Below are 22,150 nucleotides of genomic sequence, written 5' to 3' on the forward strand. Positions count from 1 at the left end.
GGATCGTTTGACCCTTCTCGACCAACTCTAACTATGCCTTTGAGTGGGAGGTCATGAGTTACACTAAAAAAAGACTAGTTTTTGTGATTATAAGTTGTTAATGCGAAAAAAAAAAAGAAAAAAAAAAAGGAAACAATCTGTAAATTATCTGAAAGGCTCCAAACTTTAGCTATTTTCACAGTTTCCCAAGTTCGGAACCTCTATAAATACGAGAAGACGAATCAGACCCGCTTTCTCAGAGTATCGAGGAAAAGGTTAAAGCTTTCAGGTATGCCTCTTTCCCTCTCTCTCTTTCTCTCCCTAGTAATGCTTTACTTGTGGGTTGTTTATGAATTCGCTGTTATCTGTAAAATTTGGTTTAACAGTTATGATTGCCCTAAATCATGGAATGCTTGGTTTCAATGATCTTCCAGAGAAAAGTTCATTGCTTTGTTTTATTCTCTGCAACCTTTGCTTGTTTTGTCTTCATCAATACATACCCTTATGGAGGTTAAACCGGATATGATCTTGCTTAGATGCTCAAAGGCTATAAATTTGTGATCTTTAAAGAAATTAGAGTGCTTTGTTTGTTCTTGAAAGTAAAACACTTGGTTGGGTTTTGAATTTTGTGAAGTGTTGTTGTAGAGCTTTCACAACATGGGTTGTAATTCAGATGGTGGGTCCCAAGTGTTTACGGGTGAGGATGATGATGAAGAATATGAGGAGGATGGTAGGGGTAGTCGGTTTCTTGGGTTTATGTTTGGTAATGTGGATGACTCGGGTGATCTTGATGTTGATTACCTTGATGAGGATGCAAAGAAGCATTTTGCTGTACTTTCCGAGAAGCTTGGTCCTGCTTTCACGGATATGGACATGTCAGTGAAGTTACCAAGGACATTAAGCGATGCGGTGGAGCAAGATTATGATGAGAAGGCTGAGAATGCTGTGAATTATTTTGACATTGATGAGGATTTTGAGGGTCCGGAGATTGAAGGTGCTACTGAGGAGGACCATCTTTTGCCGAGAGATGAATACCTTTCTGCTAAAGTTTCAGTGGATAAAATTCGAGAAGTGGAACATGAGGTGGTTGAAAATTATGATGAGGAGAGTGAACAGGAAAAGGAACAAGAGGTGGTTGAACAGGATGTTAGAATTTCCCCACCGCTGCCAGTTCTATGCATAGAAGATGGAGAGGTGATCCTAAGATTCTCAGAAATCTTTGGCACTCATGTAAAGGAGGCAGTTAAAAGAAACCATAGGTACTCTGTTTGCAAAAGTATGCATAAATCCATGGATTTTACGGATATTGTTGAAGAGGATGAAGAGGCATTTCTCAAAGGAACTAGTGAAGGATTTACAGCTTTGAAAGAAGCTGATGGAGTGAAACATAACATCTCAGAATTGAATGATGATGATTTGGAATTTGCAAAATTTCGTGTTCACAAAGAGGCTACCTCATTTGCTGTGCTGGATGGGCCAGGAAAGGGCACGTACCTTTTTGCGGCACCAATGAAAGAAGATCTAGATGTGGATCTTTGTGTGGAAAGGCAGTCACCTTCGTGTCCTACATTTTACCCTCTTGATCAACAAGACTGGGAAGATGGAATTATTTGGGACAAGTCTCCTGTAATGAGTGACAATGCTGTTGAGAGTTGTGAAATGTCAGGACCTGACCACACCTCAGTTGATAGTGAAACAGAATCTGATAGTGGGTCGCAAAATATTCAGTTAGAGTCCCAAAAAGAGTCTGATGAGAAAAGGCATGATTTTATGCTATTTAGCCGGTCTAGTCTGTTGGAGCCTTTTGGCTCAAGAAATTCAGCAGGACCTTTATGTGTTCCTGTATCGGAAAGCAGATACCATCCCCAACTCTTAAGGCTAGAATCTCGATTTGAAGTGGATGACCAGGCAAATGGTAGAATGGAGAATGTCGACCAGAAGCTTCATAAGAGAGATGCTGTGAGGCAATTCAGCAAGCTTACCTCACATAACAGAGACATGCTGGAAGGATCATGGTTAGACCAGATCATATGGGACCCAAACATACGTATTAGGAAGCCAAAGCTTATCCTTGATCTTGAAGATGAGCAAATGCTCTTTGAGATTTTGGATAACAAGGATAGTGAACATCTTAAGCTTCATTCAGGGGCCACGATTGTAACTACCCCTCTAAAGTCAAGCAATGAGGATTCTTTGGATTTGCCCAGTCATAGAGCTCAGTTTTGTTGGCGATATGTAGCTAATGACAAGCACTATGCAAACAGGAAAACATCTTATCAACTACAATCGAATTCTAAAAGACGCACTGCTCAAAGCATAAAGATTTATCACTCACAACCTGCACTTCGGCTACAGACTATGAAGCTGAAGTTAAGCAAGTAAGCTCGATGCTTTTTTATGTTTATGCTTAATTTATTTATTGAGGCTCACAAGTTCTTTAAATGACAATTAAGTTGAGGTAGTTCTGGATTTCATTTTATGCATAAGCTTTCTTGTGCTTGTACATGATAGGTACTCAATGGGGTTTGTTGTGACAATTTCACTTTTTATTACCTGTGCAAAACCTTTTGTGCCATGCCATCTGAGTCTTACTCTTACACTGCTTTTTTTGTCACAGTAAGGAGGTTGCTAATTTTCATCGACCAAAGGCTTTATGGTATCCCTGCGACGATGAAAAAGCTGTAAAAGAACTAGGGAAGCTGCCTACTCAAGGACCAATGAAAATTATTATAAAGAGCTTGGGTGGCAAAGGCAGTAAGCTTCATGTTGATCATGAGGAAACTGTCTTTTCTGTCAAAGCAAAAGCTTCAAAAAAGCTAGGTTGTCACCTCGTCTCTCATGTGTTATCCCATTTACCCTTGTTTATTGTTTACAATCAATGAGTACTTCTAAAGTGTACATAATTTCTGGTTTTTGTAGATTTTAAGTCATCTGAAACAGTGAGGATGTTTTATAAAGGGAAGGAACTTGAAGATGATAAATCTCTAGCTGCTCAAAATGTTCAGCGGAACTCTTTGCTTTATCTGGTCCGTACAAATATATATTTGTTGCCAAGGTCGCAAAAACTTCCTGGTGAGAATAAATCGTTGCGTCCTCCTGGAGCATTTAAGAAGAAATCTGACCTTTCAGCTAAAGATGGTCATGTCTTTCTAGTAGAGTATTGTGAGGAAAGACCTTTACTTCTGAGCAATATTGGTATGGGTGCAAGATTGTGCACTTATTATCAAAATTCAGCCCCAGATGATCAAAATGGATCTTTGTTGCACAATGAAAACAGCAGCTTGGGTCATGTCATTTCGCTAAACCCTGCTGATAAATCACCTTTTCTTGGAGATATAAAAGCTGGTTGCTGTCAGTCATCTCTTGAGACAAACATGTATAGAGCACCTCTTTTTTCTCATAAGGTGCCATCAACTGATTATCTGTTAGTTCGTTCTGCAAAGGGAAAGCTTTCAATTAGACGCATTGACAAGCTTAATGTTGTAGGGCAACAGGAACCTCTCATGAAGGTAATGTCTCCTGGAACTAAGAATCTGAAAAATTACATGCTTAACAGGCTCCTAGTCTACATGTGCCGTGAGTTCCGTGCTGCCGAAGAGCGCCATGTCCCTCCTTGTATTTGTGTAGATGAGTTACGTGCACAATTTCCTTACCTATCTGATCCCTTTATCAAAAACAAAGTGAAGGAACTTGTGAATTTGCCGAAGGGATCAAGTGGACATTGGGTTAAGAAGAGCAATTTCACGATTTTCTCAGAGGATGAATTAAGAAATATGGTGAAACCAGAAGAGGTGTGTGCCTATGAAAGCATGCAAGCTGGTCTTTATCGGCTCAAACATTTACGAATTACTCAAACTTATCCTTCTGTCATGTCATCTGCAATGAGTCATCTCCACGACGAAGGTAATACTCTGGCTGCTGCATGTCACATCAAAAGGGAACTACAGACGACTCCATGGAATTTGAGTTGCAATTTTGTAGCCTGTACAATGGGAAAAGAAAATATTGAGCGTTTAGAAATATCTGGCCTTGGTGATCCATCTGGCCGGGGACTAGGTTTTAGTTATGTTCGCGCTGCTCCAAAATCATCAATGCCCAATGCAGTGGGAAAGAAAAACTGTGCTACTGGTAGAGGACGTTCAGATTCTTTCAGCAGGGAGAGGTGTCAGGAAATTTGGGAACAGCAAGTTCATTGTCTTTCAGCAGTAGGCAGTGATGAGAATGAGAGTGATTCTGAAGGAAATTATAGTGATCTGGATTCCTTTGCTGGGAGTTTAGAAAATCTGCTTGATGCAGAAGAATGTGAAAAGGGGTTAGGGGGTGACCATGAATTTGAGTGTGACAAAGAAGACGACGTTAAAGGGCTCGTAATGAGAAGGCTCCTGTCCTTGAATCCAGCAGAGGAAAGTGAAGATGAAGCAGCTGAAGCAGCTGAGTTATGCCGGTTGCTTATGGGTGATGAAACTGAGAGGAAGAAAAAGAAAACAACAAGAGTTTTGGAGGAAGCTAGGCTGCTTCCAGGCTCACGAACAAGTTTTGCTTTTGAGAATGCAGATAGGGTAAAGCAAAACATTGTTACAGCACAATTTGATGGTTCCTATACTCCTAAAGAGAATCCAATTGGAGACAGCAAAGTGATGGAAAATCTTCTTAAAAGAAGCAAGACTGGAGAATTAGAAGGGATGAGAGAGAATGGTACTACACCTATGCATAAGAAACTAAACGCATCAGGAAATGGTGTCAAGATGTTTGGTGAGAAGAAGCCAGTAAGAGAGAATTTTGTCTGTGGAGCATGTGGTCAGCATGGACACATGAGGACAAACAAGAACTGCCCCTAGTTTGGAAAAGATCTGAAAGTGCACATTGAAACTCCAGATCTGGAGAATGTACTTGGAAGGTCCATTCCTCTGAACTCATCTAGTCAGTTTCAGCAGAAAACTACAACAAAGAAGCTGATACCAAAGACTGTAATTGATGTTGAAGGTTCTGAGGTTGAAAACCTTGGTCTGACCTCAAAGGTTGTTCCATTGACACTCAAAGTTGCGTTTGGTGAAAAGTTTCCTGATAAACAGGCTCCTGGAGAAACAGAGAGTTATCAGAATCCACTCACATCTGATCTTGAAACTGGGAATCCCGCTGTTAAGGTTAGTAAAATAATAATTTCTAACAAGACAAAACCTGGAGGGGTATCAGTTGAATCTCATAAACCCCCTATTGGGATATGGCCTCCCACAGATATAGATAGGGGTCATGTTAAGTCACAAAAGCCATTGCCAACTATAGTCATACGGCCTCCAGCAACCACAGTTAGAGATCATGTGGAATCTCAAAAGCCCTCTGTTGCTAAACTGCCATTAGTTGAAGCTCACAAAGAGCAACATCATCAGAAAAGACATGAGAAGCTGAATAGCATGTATTTTCCTACTGAAGCAGCAAAAAAGAAAGCAAGAGATGATAGAAGATTGGGGGAGGAGCAAGAGAAACGAAGAATTGAAGAGAGTGCCAGGAGGCTGTATGACAAGGAAATTAGGATGGCAAAGGAGCGAGAAAGACGTGCAGAGCTCAAAAAATATGAAGCAGCCATCAAACAAGAGAGAGAGGAAGAACTCCAGAAAGTGAAGAAGAATAAAATGATGCATAGAAGTCCACAGATAAACAATGACTATTTAGAGGACTCGCGGACAAGAAGATTTGGTAAAAGGATGCCAGAAAGAGATCAGGGGGCCAAAAGGAGGCCAACTGTTGATTTGGGAAGTTATGGTGGAGGTTATGCCTCAACTACTAAGCGTCATAAAGGAGGAGAGGTACTTGTCTTGCTACCTTCTTCTTATTACTTTCAATCAATTGTTTTTTTTTTTTTTCTTTAACTTGCTTCATTATAAAAGACAGCTATATGAGGATGGAATTTAGTCATAGATCGGTCTACCAGCTATCAATTATGAGTTGCAACTGTTCTTTCTCTTAGAATTAGAAATTTAGAAATGTTTCCAGTAGGTTCATAGTACCTGTATAGAATGATCTTTGAACAAAATTGAGTTAAAACATAGCTACATTTCCCTATTCTCAAACTGGTTTGCACTTTGAAGATGAGGGGCAGTGTGAAATCATGTCGGATTCTGCAATTTTGGGAAACTTATTCTTGATAGTGATGTTTCTATCCATCCTCTTGGCTCTCTGATTGATTGCTGCAATGCTTTGGTCAAGAAGTTTCAATCTTTCTCCCTAAAGCACATCTATCGTGAATGCAATATGGTGGCAGATTACCTTGCTAAGAGTAGCATTGATCATGCTTATGGAGTCATCGAATTTGATGCTCCTCCTGTTCATGCTGCTAATGTTTTTCTTGTAGATTTTGATGGAGCTACTAGAGTTGGAAGATCTGTTGTCGGACCTTCTAGTGGTCATGCTTAGCTAATTTTTAGTTTTGTTCTGTTTTCTGGGCCTCTTTAGGTCCCCTTTGTAACCAAAAAAAAAGAAAAAAAAAATGAATTAACAGACAAAACCAATTTATTTATTCATCTGTTGTAAGAAAATACAGAGGCTCATCAATATAAAATGCAGTGTCAACAGATGTTATAGATATAATGTGAATCAATACCTCTTGTAATATATGAACTATTTGTATTGAGTTCTTAATTCTGTACAGGTTGGTTTGGCAAACATCTTGGAGCGCATTGTAGAGTCCCTCAAAGATCGAATTGAAATCTCGTATCTTTTTCTAAAACCAGTATCCAAAAAGGAAGCTCCTGATTACCGGGACATCATAGAGCACCCAATGGATCTGTCGACAATCAAGGTGAAGGTTCGGAATATGGAGTACAAGAGCCGGGAGCAATTCAGACAGGATGTGCGGCAGATTGCCTTTAATGCGCATAAATATAATGATGGGCGTAACCCGGATATCCCTCCACTTGCAGATGAGCTTTTAAACTTTTGTGACTATATGTTGGTTGAGAATGAAGAAAGCTTGACTGAAGCGGAAGCAGGCATTGAATATACAGATATGTAGAGACGTGTGCTGTTATATATGTTACTCTCTCTCTCTAAAGAAGGCCCCAGGTTGAGTGTACAAGATGCTTGTTTTCTCTAATTTTGAAGTTTGTAGGTCGTTTTACGCATGGATCAAGGAGACAGCTCGTTTGTCAAATAGTTGTATTTCTTGTGTAATTTTTGTCCATGGAGTTGTTCATGGAACCAGTAGTTCCAATATTGTACAGTGAAAGCCGTAAAAGGCATACCATCTTGTAAATTTAAGTAATTACTCTCCATAATCCATCTAATAATTGGGAGTGCTAACTTAAAAGAGATTTAACTAACATTCTCATAAAAAAAATAGTGATAACAATGTTCAACATGCCACCTCATTTCACAGGTGCTCCATAACACCTCTTTGTTACGTTTCTTAATCATATCATTAGTAAAGAATGATCTTTTATCTTTTCTTGTAATTTTTCACATAGCTAGGCCCATAATAAAATAGCCCGTTAAGGCTCTTGGTTCTTAGTTCTCCCTTACTTCACTCCAAACCAGTCCTGAGCAACCAGAAAAATGGCGCTGAGATACCTCAACAGTTTCATTTCATCGGAGGCATTCAAAAACGCCGGCCGAGAACTAACCGACGGCGTTCCGCGCCTGGTCAAGTTCGTCTGTTGCCTCCAACTCACCAAGACTCACCTCCTCACCGTCGTTCTGGTAACCACTAAATTCTCTTGCTTTTGTTTCTCACTCTTCCAAATTCGATGAACTGAGGTCAAAAAACGACCCCGTTTTGTTTTGGGGTTCGCTGTGCGCAGACGTACGGTCCAAGCATGCTCCCGACGCTCGGCCTGACCGGAAATCTGTGCTTGGCCGAACGCATCTCGACCCGGTTTGAAAAATTGGGCGTTGGTGACGTTGTTCTGCTACGATCGCCTGACGTTCCTAAGAAGATTGTGACCAAGCGATTGGTGGCCGTGGAGGGTCAGTCTGTTACTTACATTGTTGACCCTAAGAACAGTGATACGTCTGAGACTCTTGTGGTAATGCTCATCTTCCACTTGAAATTATCAGTCTTTTTCTTTTTCTTTTTCTTTTTTGTTTGGAGATTGATTGTTGTGATGGTGGTAGGTTCCGAAAGGGCATGTTTGGGTGGAGGGAGATAATATCTATGAGTCGAATGATTCGAGAAAGTTTGGGCCTGTTCCTTATGGTCTTCTACAAGGCAGAGTCTTTTGGAGGGTGAGAATTATTGCTTTGTTGTACCTCGTTTTTTTCGTTATGTATGTGCGTGCTTTATGTTGTATTGGTTTCGGATTTGCTTGATTAGCGTAAAGGAATGGATGTGGTAGATGTTAGTTTTGATGTGGACTTTGTGTAGAACATATGAATTTCAATTAGAGGGGTTCGGGAGTGTGACTACTTGAAAGGAGCTTTGATAGGAGTTCAGATAGAAATGGTTAATGGTGAATATTAGGAGGCTGAAGGACAGATAAGCGGTTTTTCTTTTATGTTATTCACAGTGGAAGTTGAAAACATTTGTTAGTGTTAGAACTACAGTTTGATTGATTTGGGAAAATGTCTTTGGACTTCTTACGTAGCATCCTTTAGTGGAATCATTTGTTAGTGTTAGAACTATAGTTTGATTGATTTGGGAAAATGTCTTTGGACTTCTTACGTAGCATCCTTTAGTGGAATTAATTGTGATATATGGCGGAGATTGTAGGAAATTTAGAATGTCATTTGTGGAGAACTGAAGCAACATAAAAAGAACGGATAGTGAACAGAACTCACAACATTGCAAGGAAACAACATACTCTTAAGGCTTGTTGATTACCAGCAGTAAATACTGTAAATACTGAGAGGATGCTATTATCTTAACTTGTCAATTTTCTAAAGAATTCCAAGAAAGTGGGAAGGAAAGGATATAGGCACTCTTTTTTTTTTTTTTTTTTTTCATTTAAAAATACCTAAGGCTGCCTCTTATGGGCTGCAGGCACTCTTATTTGTACTTTATAGAGATGCAAACTATAGCGCAAAGAGAAACCTGAATGAACAAGGAAAATCACAAAGACTCGTTGCCAAATTGAGACCCAAAACTTTCACTTTACAGTTCTTTACCCTATAGTGTTATCTTGTTAAACACACTTTATTTCACTCTTAAGATTTCTCATCTTTGTTCATCTTGTCATTAGATTTGGCCACCTAAAGATTTTGGATCATTGGTGCAAAGCAAAGGGAAGGATTCTGTCTCATGAGGTACACTATTGAGCAGGATATAGTTTTGGATTCTGTCTCAATATTCGTACACTATTGAGGTACACTGTTAGTTTTGGATTCTGTCTCAATATTCGTACACTATTGAGGTACACTGTTAGTTTTGGATTCTGTCTCAATATTCGTACACTATTCAGGTACACTGTTAGTGCCCCATTTGGATTCTGTTCTTGCTGATGTGTTATGCATCTGTAATGGGACTAGAAAATCTTGTTTTCTTGAGGTTAGAAAAACTTGTTTTGAAGCGCTGGTGTTCATGGGGTGTATAGAAGCTTGTTTTAGCATGATTTTGTTGTAAAGGAGAAGTGTTTTAACTCTGAGACTTCCAGTGCATGACTATTGAAATGAAACCTGTATTCCCCAGTAGCACTATTTTCAATGTCCATGGCGTATTTTTCATTTTTCTCATAAGACGTAAGCTTTTTTTTTTTTTTTTTTTCATTTTCACAGACATCCATTCCTGTTTAATCTGCTGTCAATTGCGTTACCATAATATTACGTCTCATGCTCTACAAGAAGATAGTCAATCCCCAGTCTTGCTTTTCAAATTCTTCTGCTGTGGATTCTCTTATACATCCTGGTCAATTTTGGATTAACATTTTCTTACCAATTCTGTGGTCGAATCTGTAGATCTCAGTCAACTTATGTTGATTTCAGCCTTGGTGTTTAATTGAAGTATATGTTCGTGAACATGTTCAGCTAGTCTAATACTCACAGGATTGCTTTCATTTGAAGTGATCTCCGAAGTTATGGAACCAAGAATCATGGGAAAAGAGTTCATATTTGCCAGAAACTTGCTCCTAGTCCTGAAAAAATCTGGGTGGTTGATAGAGTGAAGCTCCTAGCCTGCAGCAGAAACTTGCTGAGAATTCATTATACGCCTTCCGTAACTTGAGGCAGCTTTTGTAAGTAGAGATTGAAGTTGCGATCTCCAGCTTCTGGTTAAATGGGGCCTTCACTTTTATAGGTCAATTTTGTAAGTACCGGCCTCTAGGTGAACTATCAATTCGTTTATCAATCTAATTTTAAAAACTTGATACCCAACTTGTTTATCCATGTACCCAACTTCCAATACGATCTCACAAAATTCCTGAAGATTTGGTGTCATTTTAGAATTAAAGCGTACCCTCAAAGCCAAGTCTATTTAGGTCAGCTCTTAAACAATCACTTGCCCCTTCAACTTAAGCACTATGACGATAAAACTCTCGAAAATTATATCATCTACTGCCATATATGCCGAAGAAAGCAGCATATCGGAGAGGAAAAAAAAACTCTCATTTAGCATCTTTTGCTATGTACATCCTAAACTGTCAAAACCATGGCAATGCTACCTATGGCTGTACACAAATTGCCTGTCAAGGATGCAACTTAACACCCTCTTCATCTCATCACCATCTCATCACCACAAGCTGTTGTTATAACAGTTCAGTTCTTTCGGCTCTCTTCATGGTTTGGGACAGCAATGACATGCTTTGCATGCTGGTGTGTCGGTGAATTTAAGAGTTTGCAGAAACAGGAAAAGCATTATATCGGACTTACTCTTGATACCTGCACCTGAAAGCTAAACATAGTAAGCATACAACAATAATGACAAACAATATGGAGATTACATATAGGTACGTTACAGCAAAATCTAACTCCACTGGCAATATATCTTTCTTAACATAGAAGAATTATTTAGTCAGTCCCTGCCTAAAATGTTGTTTGTTTCTTTTTTTCCATGCAAGACCATGAAAGAATATTGCTCTGCTGTGTTTTGACTAAAAAAATAAAAATGACTGGTAGTTTGAAAGAATATTACTTTGCAGGAAATGAATGGTTAATGGAAGAAACCAAACCTGGCTCCGCGAGCTCATTGCTGCAGTCCAGCTCTGAGGATGTGGTAATACGTTAGAATCATCACTGATGAATGTTAATGTAGTTGATTCTTCTTCTTCTTGTCGTATGTTAGCTGCTATTGAGGGTGGTAATTCTCTCATGACCCATAATACATACGCTGAGGGTATTGATGAACCTGACAAGACAACGCATACTTCTGTTATACTCTAAGAATCTTAGTATTGTCAATTGAAAAGAGGGTAAAGCCATTGCTGTATGTCTCTGAGCCCCCTTCAGATCAAAAAACAGGATTCATTTAATTTTCAAACAGGAAAGGAATTTAGATTTACCTACCTACAAAATAATATAAAATCAGCCAAAGCGCAGTATAAACACCATTCACAGGCTGTTGATAGTCATGGTAAAGCATCTGCATAATAATATAGTAAAGTTTGTGAGATCCAATAAACTAAATCAGATATTTGAACAAGGAAAAAACCATGTGACTAAAAATTAGGTATGTACAGGAATATCAGTTAATAGAGCCACGAAAGCACTTGAGGCGAAACATAGAACGGAAACGACAGCTAAACCTGCAACCTGTCAACAATATAATGTTTCTGTACATTATTATCAAAATAATAAAAACAAGGGATGGATTATTAGCCACTACTACATATTTACCAAATCCAATGCTTCATGGGACAGATTGATCAAATTATCAAATTACATAAAATATCAGATTAGCAAATTAAGAAATAAAGAGACAGTGATGATAGCAGTAATAATAATACTACTATATTTTTATAGCAGCAGTAAATTAAATACCTTCCACATCTCAGAAGAGGCTCTCTCAGATCTAACTTTTCTCATTCTCAAGCATAATAGAAGTCCTGAAATGTCAAAAAAAAAAACCAAATATAACTTCAAAGGATTGAAGATAATTATCATCTATAAATAGAAAAAATGGTGTCTGGGCATATGTCTTAGATCAGCAAATGAGACCAAAACCACAAAATTAAGGACCTAATTCTCACAAGACGAGATAATGAAGCACAAGACGATTCGGAGTTCCCTATCATGTTTGAAACTATAGAAGCTGCAATGGACCTAAACTAATCATATTCCAATAGCAAGTAGACTCCACTGCGAGGCAGACTCACCAAAAATAACAGTTTATGGGGTGCCTCCTCAGAATCCTTCCAAAAGCAATAGTGACTCCTCCTCCTAATCCTATACGATTGATATCAAATTATGCCCCAGATGGATGGATCTTATGCTTCAAAATCTTTCAACCGAAACAGCTGAATATGCTAGTGAACCTTCACTTGAGTTTTAGAGAATAAACACCAAAACCATAGTCGGTCTCTAAAGTACATCCAAAAGGCCATCACAATAATCTATAATAACCTGATTATTCCTCAGATTAATGCTTTTTTGTCTGGGTGTAGAGAATATTCCAATACTCTTCCAGCGGAATAGACAAACTTCCAATGTTATATTTACAGAATTTCCTTTAAAAAGATTTCAGATTTGTTGTCATGCCCCTAGATTATCCATTGATTCCAGTCCGACGCTGATAATCTAAACTAGAGATGTAAACTCGTAAAATATGCACAATTGCTGAATATTGCAAGCAAATACAAGCATCTAAAATGATAGCTACTCACCATAACATGCCAATGCTCCTCCCAATAATAGTGTTACTATTGCAAAAAGATCTACATATACCTGCATGATGATAAAATTCACTCAACATGACTTGGTAGTTGTTAATTAGAATAAAACCAACAATAAGGTTTTGTCCTGGTGGTGTATCATCACAAACACAAATCAAAGTTTGTTTGGAAAATAGTCACTACATGAGTACATGCACACTGATCACTCAGGAATATATATATATATATATATATATATATATATATATATATATTTTGGGGGAGGGGGGTAGTATACTCATCATAGTCTGATTATGAGATACTCATTATATACGCTTCAAACGAATTTATTACACTAATAAAAATTTGCAATCAAGTTATAAACAAAACTATTATCTGCTCATAAAACAGGTGAGATAATGTTTCTTTTAGTACCAAAATATAGTGTAGATACTGTGGATATAATTCTTTGTTTTGATCCTAATCTAGAAATGGCTTCAATGGTAAACTAATGAAGAATAGTGTTATTGAGCTTCTTAACATGCAATCTATTCAACGAGTATCCATTTCAAGTTAACAACTGTAAACAAAAAGTCAAACCACCAGGAAACACACTCACTCAAGCCAATGTAAAAAAGTAGTCTCCAAAAAAAGCTCCGTTATTAACTGAGCAATTTCCAGTAAAAATCTCTAAGTTAGCCTTGGAGTTGACATTCATTTATGTGGGCATATACACTATTGAATAATGAAACAGGAAAAATTCAGATCAACACAAGTATTTTGAGGCTTCAGCTCATGTCAAAGCAGTAATTCATTCCTGCATATATTTCTATGTTCACCAAGGATAGAAATGCATTATGTGACCACATGAACGAAACAAAATAATAGATAATTATTAGCAGGTTTCATACCCGAGCTACCACAGCAGAATCAATGGGATTTTTTCCCATCCCGATCCAGATTATCACAGCACACACGATCATTATAATAAAAACTAGCACAGTAACCTGACAAGTGAATAATGAGTTATAAATATAGTATCAAATTTGCACAGTACTATGACTTCACACAAAAAGTGTACAATGATAGGTACTGATAAGATATACGAACTAGTGAACAAGAAAGTTAGAACTATTGCAGTACCAAAACTACAATTTTCTGGCGGCTTCCAATATGGATTCGCAGAGGAAAACACCTTCTATGACTATCAGTGTCCAATGGATTAGTTTTGCTAAATGTCTTCTCCAACAAAGCTTCCTGAAAACTACCTTCATCCTCCTCATCTTCGTCATCTGCCTGATGGCACAGGTCAACCCTAAAGGTGAAATTCAACAACCCAAGAACAATGTCAGATATAGCTCATAAGAGACAAACTTCAGAACAATATTATCAAGTTGAGAAAGATATATTAAAGCAAAGACTTTTTAAATGACCTTTATTATGATTTTTTAAACGACCTTTATTATGATTTTTTAAACAAAGACTAGTTGTTAAAGAGTATTGTTATATCCACACAGTTATACTCAACCATGCTTTCTCCTAGTTGCCTCACAGAGTGCATAATATACTTATACAGTTCAACGCTTAAATTCGTTTCTCCACTTCATCATCCATATTATCATGTCCTAGGGGTAATATCCTCCTCGGTCTCACTGTCCTTATGAATGGAAACAACATTGTCGTTTATACATTATACCTATCTCTACAATAACAGCTATGGAAGGAAAAGCATCCATATTTTTAAAAACATAAAAGTGTAATGCACAGGTCGTTGTGCCGTGTTGATGAAGAAAAGCTAATATCACATTACCCCCTCATAGGTTTAATAAAGCCATTGAGATAAACTTGTATTATTTATTACAAAAGAAAAAAGAAAAACTTACCAGAACGATAAAAGTAGAAGGAATGCAGCAAAAAACAAAATTTTGGGCAAAGCTGCAAAGAAAAATCTCACCGTTAAGATACATTGAGCAAACACGTAAGATAGGTAGCATACTTACATATAAGAATGGAAGCATACCCATGAGGCTAAAACCACAAGAGTTGGACCAACATTTCCACCCCTTGCAAGCAGCAAAAAGAGTTAATACAAGATAAATTAAGCAACCTGTCATGGACAAGAACAAACACGTTAATTCCGTCTGGAACAACTGTCATGTATTCCCAAAATCATAAGTTTGTAATGAAATATGTTAACTCATTTGGACAACTATTTCTGTATGTTATAAGCCCATCAGAAGCATTATATAAAGAATAGAAGGAAAATGTATATTGTGGATTGTAAATTCTTACCCAAATTCGAAGAGCCAATCAACAGATGAAAAACCTGCAGTTCAACATAAAATGTGTCAAGAGAATACCAACCTGCTTCTAATGAGCTTTGATATAGCAATTAATTTACCATAGGTGCACATCCACACATTTCCATGTTTTCACGTGCACACATATATATACATGCATAGAGCATCAAGTACTTCTAATACATACATGTATACAGATACATAGGGTGCTGCATATTTGCTGTTTGTATACAACACCAACTACTACTTATTTATAACTATATGCTATACACGGAGGGTGCATATCAGTATAGAAATACAATTCACGATTATAAGCATGAGCAAAGAATCAGTTAACCAAAACTAAAGCAGGGTGGGGTAACATCAATCAGCACATGTATCCATTGATCACTCCCCATCTATCTGTCTCTCCTGTGAGAGTGATATAAGTATAAATATTTTGGTTGCTAGTTTAAGTTTACTTACCTAGTTAAGTTATGATCAACTGCAATTTCTCTACAAGACCAACCACAGATAAATGCTGATTCTATGACTAATATACTCTGGTAGACCAATTTTTACCATTAGTCCAGATTTTTTGGTCTTTACAATGTCAAACTACATAAGAGGAACAGGTCAAGGCCTGGGAGTTCACAGAGTCAACCCAGTACCTCACAACTAGGTTACTCTAACCAGCTATCAATTTCTTTTTATATTTACTTGCATCATGTGTGTGTGCATGTGTTTATCTGTGTCTGAATCCTTGTATTTTTGTACTTATGGATTTATCTCCATGTCTATAAACAAAACACATCAAATCTCAATTTAGATAAGAAATAATAAAGCAGGAATTATCACTTACTTTTTGGCGAGTCCATCCAAGTTGTGAATTCCTCGAGTGAATCCTAATTAACTGTGAACAGTAAGGAAAAACACATCAGAATCATTTCAAGAAAAGAACTTCACAAACATCGACCAAGAACTACCCCATTTCTCCAAGGTTGATGTCATATCAAAGCTTTCATAAACCAAAGAATGCATTTTTGGGGATAATAAGGTATTCCTCAGTTGGAACTAAAATCTGTAGACTTTGAGAATGAGCGGAAATTTTGAGTGACGTCCAGCTCAAACGTAGTAAGTTGCGCAATTGGATCAACATAGACCAACAGTCTATAAAATGGCATGATCCACCAGCTTCAGAACTTTCTCACCTCAATTGGCAATCCTATAACTTCTAGATGACACTTAATCCCACTATCTAACATTCAAACCAAGCAAAAGAAAAACCCATTTACCAGTTCACCAAGACAATCAAAACCAAAAATCCTCCACCTCAAATGCATAGTAAATACAAAAAAAAAATGCCCAGTTCCCAATTCTCCCAACCATCAATCCCACAGAGTCCAATTAACCCTACTCCTCAAGTCCCACACTTTCCCACCCACATTGGCATCCTTTCCACAATGCACAAAACCCAGTTCACGAAATGCAAAACCCACACCAAAGCTGAGCACTTTAACCAATTAAAAACAGCAGATGAAGAAGAAGCAGACCTGATAAAATGCAAGGGCAGCTATAACGGCATCAACAAGAGCAAGACCCACATTCACACCCACCAACACCTTTGGCAAACAAGACCCTTCTCTCAATTCAAACATTCTCCAAAGTCCCAAACTCTCTCTCTCTCTCTAACTTTCCCTCTCTAGAAATAAATGAGACAGAGAAAACAAGAGTTACTACTAGTTTGACAACGCTGTTGGTCTCAAACAAGAGTGTGGAAGCGTACGGACGCAGACGAAGAATAAGACCTTCTCGTCTTTCATGACAGATCTGCCTTCACCTGATTTTGTGCGGTTTTGCCCCACAACACACAGATTTCACACAGGAAAATGAAAATGCTGGTGGCATTTGCGGTGATTACCTTTGATCGTCGAGGGCGGATTGGTAATTTCGGGGAGATACTGTTTGCTTTTGTCTGATTCCTCGCACGCGGGTGGCTTTGATTCTCCCATGAATATCATATCAATATCACCCCCCTTTTTGGCACCAACAAGTTTTGAGTATTTGACTTGGTTTAACTCATTAAGCCAATCATCTTTGAGGTTTTAGGTCTTTAAGTACTAATTAAGCTAATAATTAATGGTTTGTCTATCACTGTCCTCCTAAAATTGGAATAAACGCGTACGGTGGGCTTCTGTTTTTCTTGAGCCGCCCCGGGGCCCTCAAATGCTTAAACTAATCAAGAGTTCGATTTTGATCTGAATCTAATTACGAGTGGGGTTGGGTTGCATTTGATGTAGCGGTAACAAAATGTTAGAGAGGTCCCGAGTTCGAATGGTTTCCGAGTTTAAAATTGTATTCATCTACGTAATTTAAAATATAATTGAAATATAAAAAAGAATGGGGTTTAATATATGGTTTTATGAAGAGTTTAATTTGTTTCTAAAATACTATATATTCAATTCACCCGGTCAAAATATCATTCCAATTTTAGTCATGTTTATGTAGAAATATATTTAACCTTTTTTTTTTTTATTGCTATACAATTGACGCATGAGCCTTACGTTGTGTATTGATCTCAACCATGCATGGATGATACCGAACATCAACACCCAGATAGGATCATCCACGCACATCAATGGTTTGCAGCATTTTTCTATACATATATTCCAAGATTATTATCACAAATGGTACCTGAACTATACCTCAATCTTATCGATCGTACCTGAACTTTAATTTTGATCACAACCAATACCCGAACTTTTCGATTTCATTTTAAATGGTACCTATAGCCACCTCCGGTCACTATTCAGACTAAAAACGGCATGGGAGGCAATCATAATGATGATTTTTGATGATTTAAAGGGTTGCAATCATATATAGTGATGATTTTTTGGTAATAGACTTGCCTTGAACTTTTTTTTTTTTTTTTTTTTTTTTTCAGATTTGGCTTTTTTTTGCCAGAATAGTGACCGAATGTGGCCTTAGGTACCATTTAAAATGAAATCGAAAAGTTCGGGTACTAGTTGTGATCAAAATTGAAGTTCAGGTACCATCGATAAAATAGAAGATAAGTTCAGGTATCATTTGTGATAATAACCCTATATTCAATTTTGGTTCAGGTTCTCGGTTGGTGCAATATTTGTTAAGATATTCTATTTAGAATTAAATTCAATGAATTGCATCGCGACATTTATTGACCTTTTTTTTTCTCGTATTTATAGATCTTGTCGTGAAACTGAGGATCAACAAAAATTTCATTATTCCTCTCGTGTCAAGTAAGAGCCATTATCATTCATTTCTCTTCTTTGTGTTTATATTGCCCTTATAATGACCTTTCATAACTATAAGGTCAATAAGTGATGAATACTAAACTTCCTCAAGATCGCCAAAAGATTGAAATGGAGAGGATATCTATACATAGTAATATGGTTCAGGTTCTTGGTCGATTCTCAATCGGTGCGATATTTGTTAAGATATTTTATTCATGTAGAAATATATTTAACCTTTTTAAATTGCTATACATATATAGAAAATTCTATATATCTACTTTTGACGTGTGTGCCTCACGTACATTGTGTACTGATCTCAACCATGTATGAATGATAGCGAATATCAACGTATGGATAGGATCATCCACGCACATCAACGGTATACAACATTCTTCTACACATTTAAAAAATGGTCCAGGTTCTCGGTTGGTTCTTAATTAGTGCGATATTTGTTAAGAAATTATATTTAGAATTATATCGAACCAATTTCATCACGACATTTATTAACCAATCTTTTTACACACACACACACACACATATATATATATATATATAGATCCCATCGTGAAGTTGATCAACAAAAAGTTTCATTTTTCCTCTCATGTCAAGAAAGAGCCATTATCATTAATTTCTCTTCTTTGTGTTTAGATTGCCCTTATAATGACCTTTCATAACTATAAGGTTGCTAAGTGATGAATATTAAACTACCTCAAGATCGCCAAAAAATTGAAATAGAGAGAATATATATACACAATAGAATCCTCTTTGCAGGCTTTCTCTTGCACCTTACCAGATGCTGTTTTACTTTTACGATTTTATTTTGGTTAGTTTATTTCTTTTTCTTTTTTAATTACACTCCCTTAAATTCTTTTTTCTTTTCTTTTCAATGTCATATAATATTTTCTTTCCTCACTAAATTTTAAATACAAAACAATTTAGATGATTGGTAGATAATTAGGTATCATCTTGTAAATGCATCTTTGGGCTTTCTACATCTTGGGCTATATGTAATTACGTATAACTAGTCTTGGGCTTCCCCTTTGTTAGGTTTGTTCAATTGTATTGTTTGACTGGGCCTGGCCTTTTCTGGGTGGGTCAGAATGTGCAACTTCCTTAACTGGTTCAATTGGTTACCAAAAACTCAATATGCAATAATTAGGATACAATTAACCAGCCCAATATTTCATTGTCTCTCCTTAGTGGGCAATATGCGAAATTTAAAGTGCCAACCTTAAGAAATTCGAGCCTAAGGAGAAAGTGATCTGAATGACGAATGAGAAGAAGGTAAGATATATGTTGGTCAAAACCATTTAAGACCAGATTTGTGTTTTTTCTCCTATATAAACTCATCAAATAACGAAAGGAATAGCAAACCAGCAAGCCTCCATTGCAAAGCCAAGTCGCCAACACAAAACAAGAGTCTCATTTTTCTCTCCTTTGATTTAGGGTTAAACTATCAGATTCTAAAGATGAAGGACACAAAGACGACGAGAGTGGCCGAACTCCGACAGCAACTCAAGGAGGTCGAAAGACGAGTGCGGCAGGAGGAAGAAAGAAGCAAGGAGCTTCAAAAGCGCGAAGAGGCGCGGAGAGACCAGCCGAAAGGCTGGTGGGAGGCCAACGTCCAAGAGCTCGATGAGAAAGAGCTTAATGAACTACATGCCAAGTTTGCGGAGCTGCACACATCTCTCCTAAACAATCTAAAGGAGAGAAACTCATCTGGTGAGGCAGGGAGTAGTACTTCTGCTGAACAATTAATCCAATCCTTCTCCCCAAAAACCAATGTAAAGGGTTTCTAGAGAGGGTGAAGGCTTGTAATTATTGTTGTTTTTTCTACGTAAAAGTTAATTATAAGTTCCATTTTCTTCTCTTTTAGTATTTCTTTTTTCTATGAGTATTTTCTTCTCTTGGTGTTGGTAACGTATACGCATACCTTGTCTAGCTATACGTTTTCTATGAAAATCGATTTCAACACGTGCTTGCTTTTCATTTGATTAATTCATTTTTCTTCTCAATCACTATGTCAAAGAATTATACTCGACATGTATCAACAGTCTTCAAGTTGTGCCTACGTACTGGTGTATAAAGGAAGATAGGAATAGCAATAGAAACTAAATTAATGTGGGAAACATCATTTTTGTTTTTGGTGAAACCATATTGAATAACAATATATATGTAATACCTCTCTCTCATTTTCCACGCATCTAAAATAAAACGAAATGAAGAGTTGCACCAAGTTGGGCGACAAAAACCTATAGAAGTGTGCATGAGTGTAAAAATTGAAAAATACCCTAATTTAGGAAATAAATAAAAGCAAACGAACAATTAAGGAAAAAAATTTAATCTACTATTTGCCATTTGAGGGCATGCATTGTCACAGTTCAAGTGGGGTCATTAATTGATACAAATGATTTACATCATATTATAGCCATCATTTAAAACTTTTCCAAAAAAAAAAAAAACACACACACACACACAATGCTTCAAGTATTACTTTACCAGAAATCCAGAATCTCTTCCTACCCTTGATCCCTCACATACAATTAATCCATTGGTGAAGACGTGAAGTATTTCAATCCTACAGCCATGTCAAACAGCAAAGCTAACAATCCACCAAAACAACAAGCATTGGTAGCTACAAAAGAACGTTAAAGCTAAAAAAGGCAATCCAACCAAGTTTAACACTTTAGCTTATAATTCAATGTACCCTTTCAAAAATCTGGAATTCTCAATTGGAAATAAATGATGCCAACCCAAAAGTGTTCAACTTTAATTGAATTTGGAAGCATATAGACAAAGATGGAAACAAAATTTAAAACTTCCCATACCAGCCAATCACACATGGAATTAATTCAGGGCCACAAACCCTATATTAGAAACAATGAATTGAACCTTCTTATATAGCTACAAAACTCAATCCAATTCTCATAGTTTCCTAGAATCTGTTTCTTTTTCAATCAAAAATGGGGAGGAGAAAAATTGAGATGAAGAAGGTGATGGACAGCAGCTCCAGGCAGGTAACTTTCTCCAAGCGCAGAACCGGACTTTTTAAGAAAGCTCATGAGATTGCTACCCTCTGTGGTGCTGAGGTGGCCATCGTTGTTTTCTCTCCAGGAGGCAAGCCCTTCTCATTTGGTAACCCAAATGTGGACTCAGTAGCAGACAGGTTTCTAAATCAGGAGGAAGAGGACAACACTGATGATCGTGGTGTTCGTCGTTCTGGAAAAGTAGTGGAGAGGCTAAACCAACAGCTCGCCGATGTTGTGAAGAATTTGGAGGCTGAGAAGAAAAGGGGTGAGGTGATTGCTAAGGCACTAGTGAAAGCAGAAACGAAATGGGGGCTTACAATCCAGGAGAGGAGCCACGGTGAGCTTGTAAAAGTGAAGCAGTCGCTTGAGGAGTTGCACGAGAGTGTGAAGGCAAGAGAGAGTGACATGGAGGCATCGTCTTCTTTGCTGCTCCTGGCAAACAAGCCGGCGAAAGAGACTAAGAAGACTGTTGCTAAAAGTGGCTGAGGGGGTTTTACTTAATTTGTAGTAACACCATGGTTTAGATTTTCTTGTTTCTGAATTAGAATTTTGCTGTCAAATCCAGAAAAAGAAATAGAAATTATCCTTATTACGAGTGTAATGGGTCGAAAGATAAAAAAATATGGTTGTTGCTAGAAATGTCTTATGTGTGCTTAACCATTTAGATTTGTCAATTTTTTTGCCAAATGCATTGAAGATTAAGAAAATGTTTAGATTCTCCAATCCAAAAACTTAAGATCGATAACCCCTTAATTTCTTCGAAAAATTAAGTTACTTCTATGTTAATAACTCAATAGTTCTTTTGAATCCATGTCTTCAGTGACCCTATAATTGTATCGTATGAGAGTTATTATTAGTGCAAT

The 22,150-nt window shown here is 37.4% G+C and overlaps 4 protein-coding genes across 11 annotated transcripts; 3 read left to right on the forward strand and 1 right to left on the reverse strand.

Moving 5' to 3' along the window:
• Positions 1-253: 253 nt before the first annotated feature.
• On the forward strand, positions 254-7,284 carry LOC112202035 (transcription initiation factor TFIID subunit 1-like). The gene is given in 5 exon segments (XM_040507149.1): positions 254-268; positions 366-2,357; positions 2,597-2,799; positions 2,899-5,783; positions 6,626-7,284. Coding segments are annotated over 4 exon segments (5,172 nt in total). The 5' UTR covers positions 254-268; positions 366-636; the 3' UTR covers positions 6,989-7,284.
• Positions 7,285-7,464: 180 nt separating this feature from the next.
• LOC112202037 (mitochondrial inner membrane protease subunit 1) lies at positions 7,465-10,258 on the forward strand. Of its 6 annotated transcripts, none has more exons than XR_002937076.2 (5): positions 7,465-7,671; positions 7,773-7,997; positions 8,086-8,196; positions 9,150-9,272; positions 9,862-10,258. XR_002937076.2 is itself a non-coding variant. In XM_024342940.2 (5 exons), exons 1-4 carry the CDS (start codon positions 7,528-7,530, stop codon positions 9,210-9,212), a joined length of 543 nt encoding a protein of 180 aa, XP_024198708.1. In that variant the 5' UTR covers positions 7,465-7,527; the 3' UTR covers position 9,213; positions 9,862-10,257. The 6 variants fall into 6 exon arrangements, 4 of the variants coding, with proteins under 4 accessions (XP_024198708.1, XP_024198710.1, XP_024198709.1 ...); XR_002937077.2 differs by having other exon boundaries at positions 9,967-10,258; XM_024342940.2 differs by having other exon boundaries at positions 9,150-9,213; positions 9,862-10,257.
• A 228-nt stretch (positions 10,259-10,486) lies between these two features.
• On the reverse strand, positions 10,487-16,904 carry LOC112202036 (tobamovirus multiplication protein 1). Of its 3 annotated transcripts, none has more exons than XM_024342938.2 (13): positions 16,540-16,904; positions 15,849-15,899; positions 15,000-15,033; positions 14,728-14,814; positions 14,591-14,642; positions 13,851-14,022; positions 13,619-13,714; positions 12,720-12,780; positions 11,878-11,942; positions 11,575-11,649; positions 11,404-11,479; positions 11,070-11,245; positions 10,487-10,779 (listed from the first exon to the last, which is right to left on the reverse strand). In XM_024342938.2, exons 1-13 carry the CDS (start codon positions 16,642-16,644, stop codon positions 10,756-10,758), a joined length of 1,074 nt encoding a protein of 357 aa, XP_024198706.1. In that variant the 5' UTR covers positions 16,645-16,904; the 3' UTR covers positions 10,487-10,755. The 3 variants fall into 3 exon arrangements, with proteins under 3 accessions (XP_024198706.1, XP_024198705.1, XP_024198707.1); XM_024342937.2 differs by having other exon boundaries at positions 10,487-10,785; positions 16,540-16,896; XM_024342939.2 differs by lacking the exon at positions 11,575-11,649 and having other exon boundaries at positions 10,487-10,785; positions 16,540-16,901.
• Positions 16,905-21,212: 4,308 nt separating this feature from the next.
• On the forward strand, positions 21,213-21,773 carry LOC112203071 (agamous-like MADS-box protein AGL29). Its single transcript, XM_024344094.2, has one exon. It carries the CDS (start codon positions 21,222-21,224, stop codon positions 21,771-21,773), a length of 552 nt encoding a protein of 183 aa, XP_024199862.1. The 5' UTR covers positions 21,213-21,221.
• Positions 21,774-22,150: the final 377 nt, after the last annotated feature.

Source organism: Rosa chinensis, chromosome 5 (genome assembly GCF_002994745.2).
Source record: "Rosa chinensis cultivar Old Blush chromosome 5, RchiOBHm-V2, whole genome shotgun sequence".
NCBI lineage: Eukaryota > Viridiplantae > Streptophyta > Magnoliopsida > Rosales > Rosaceae > Rosa > Rosa chinensis.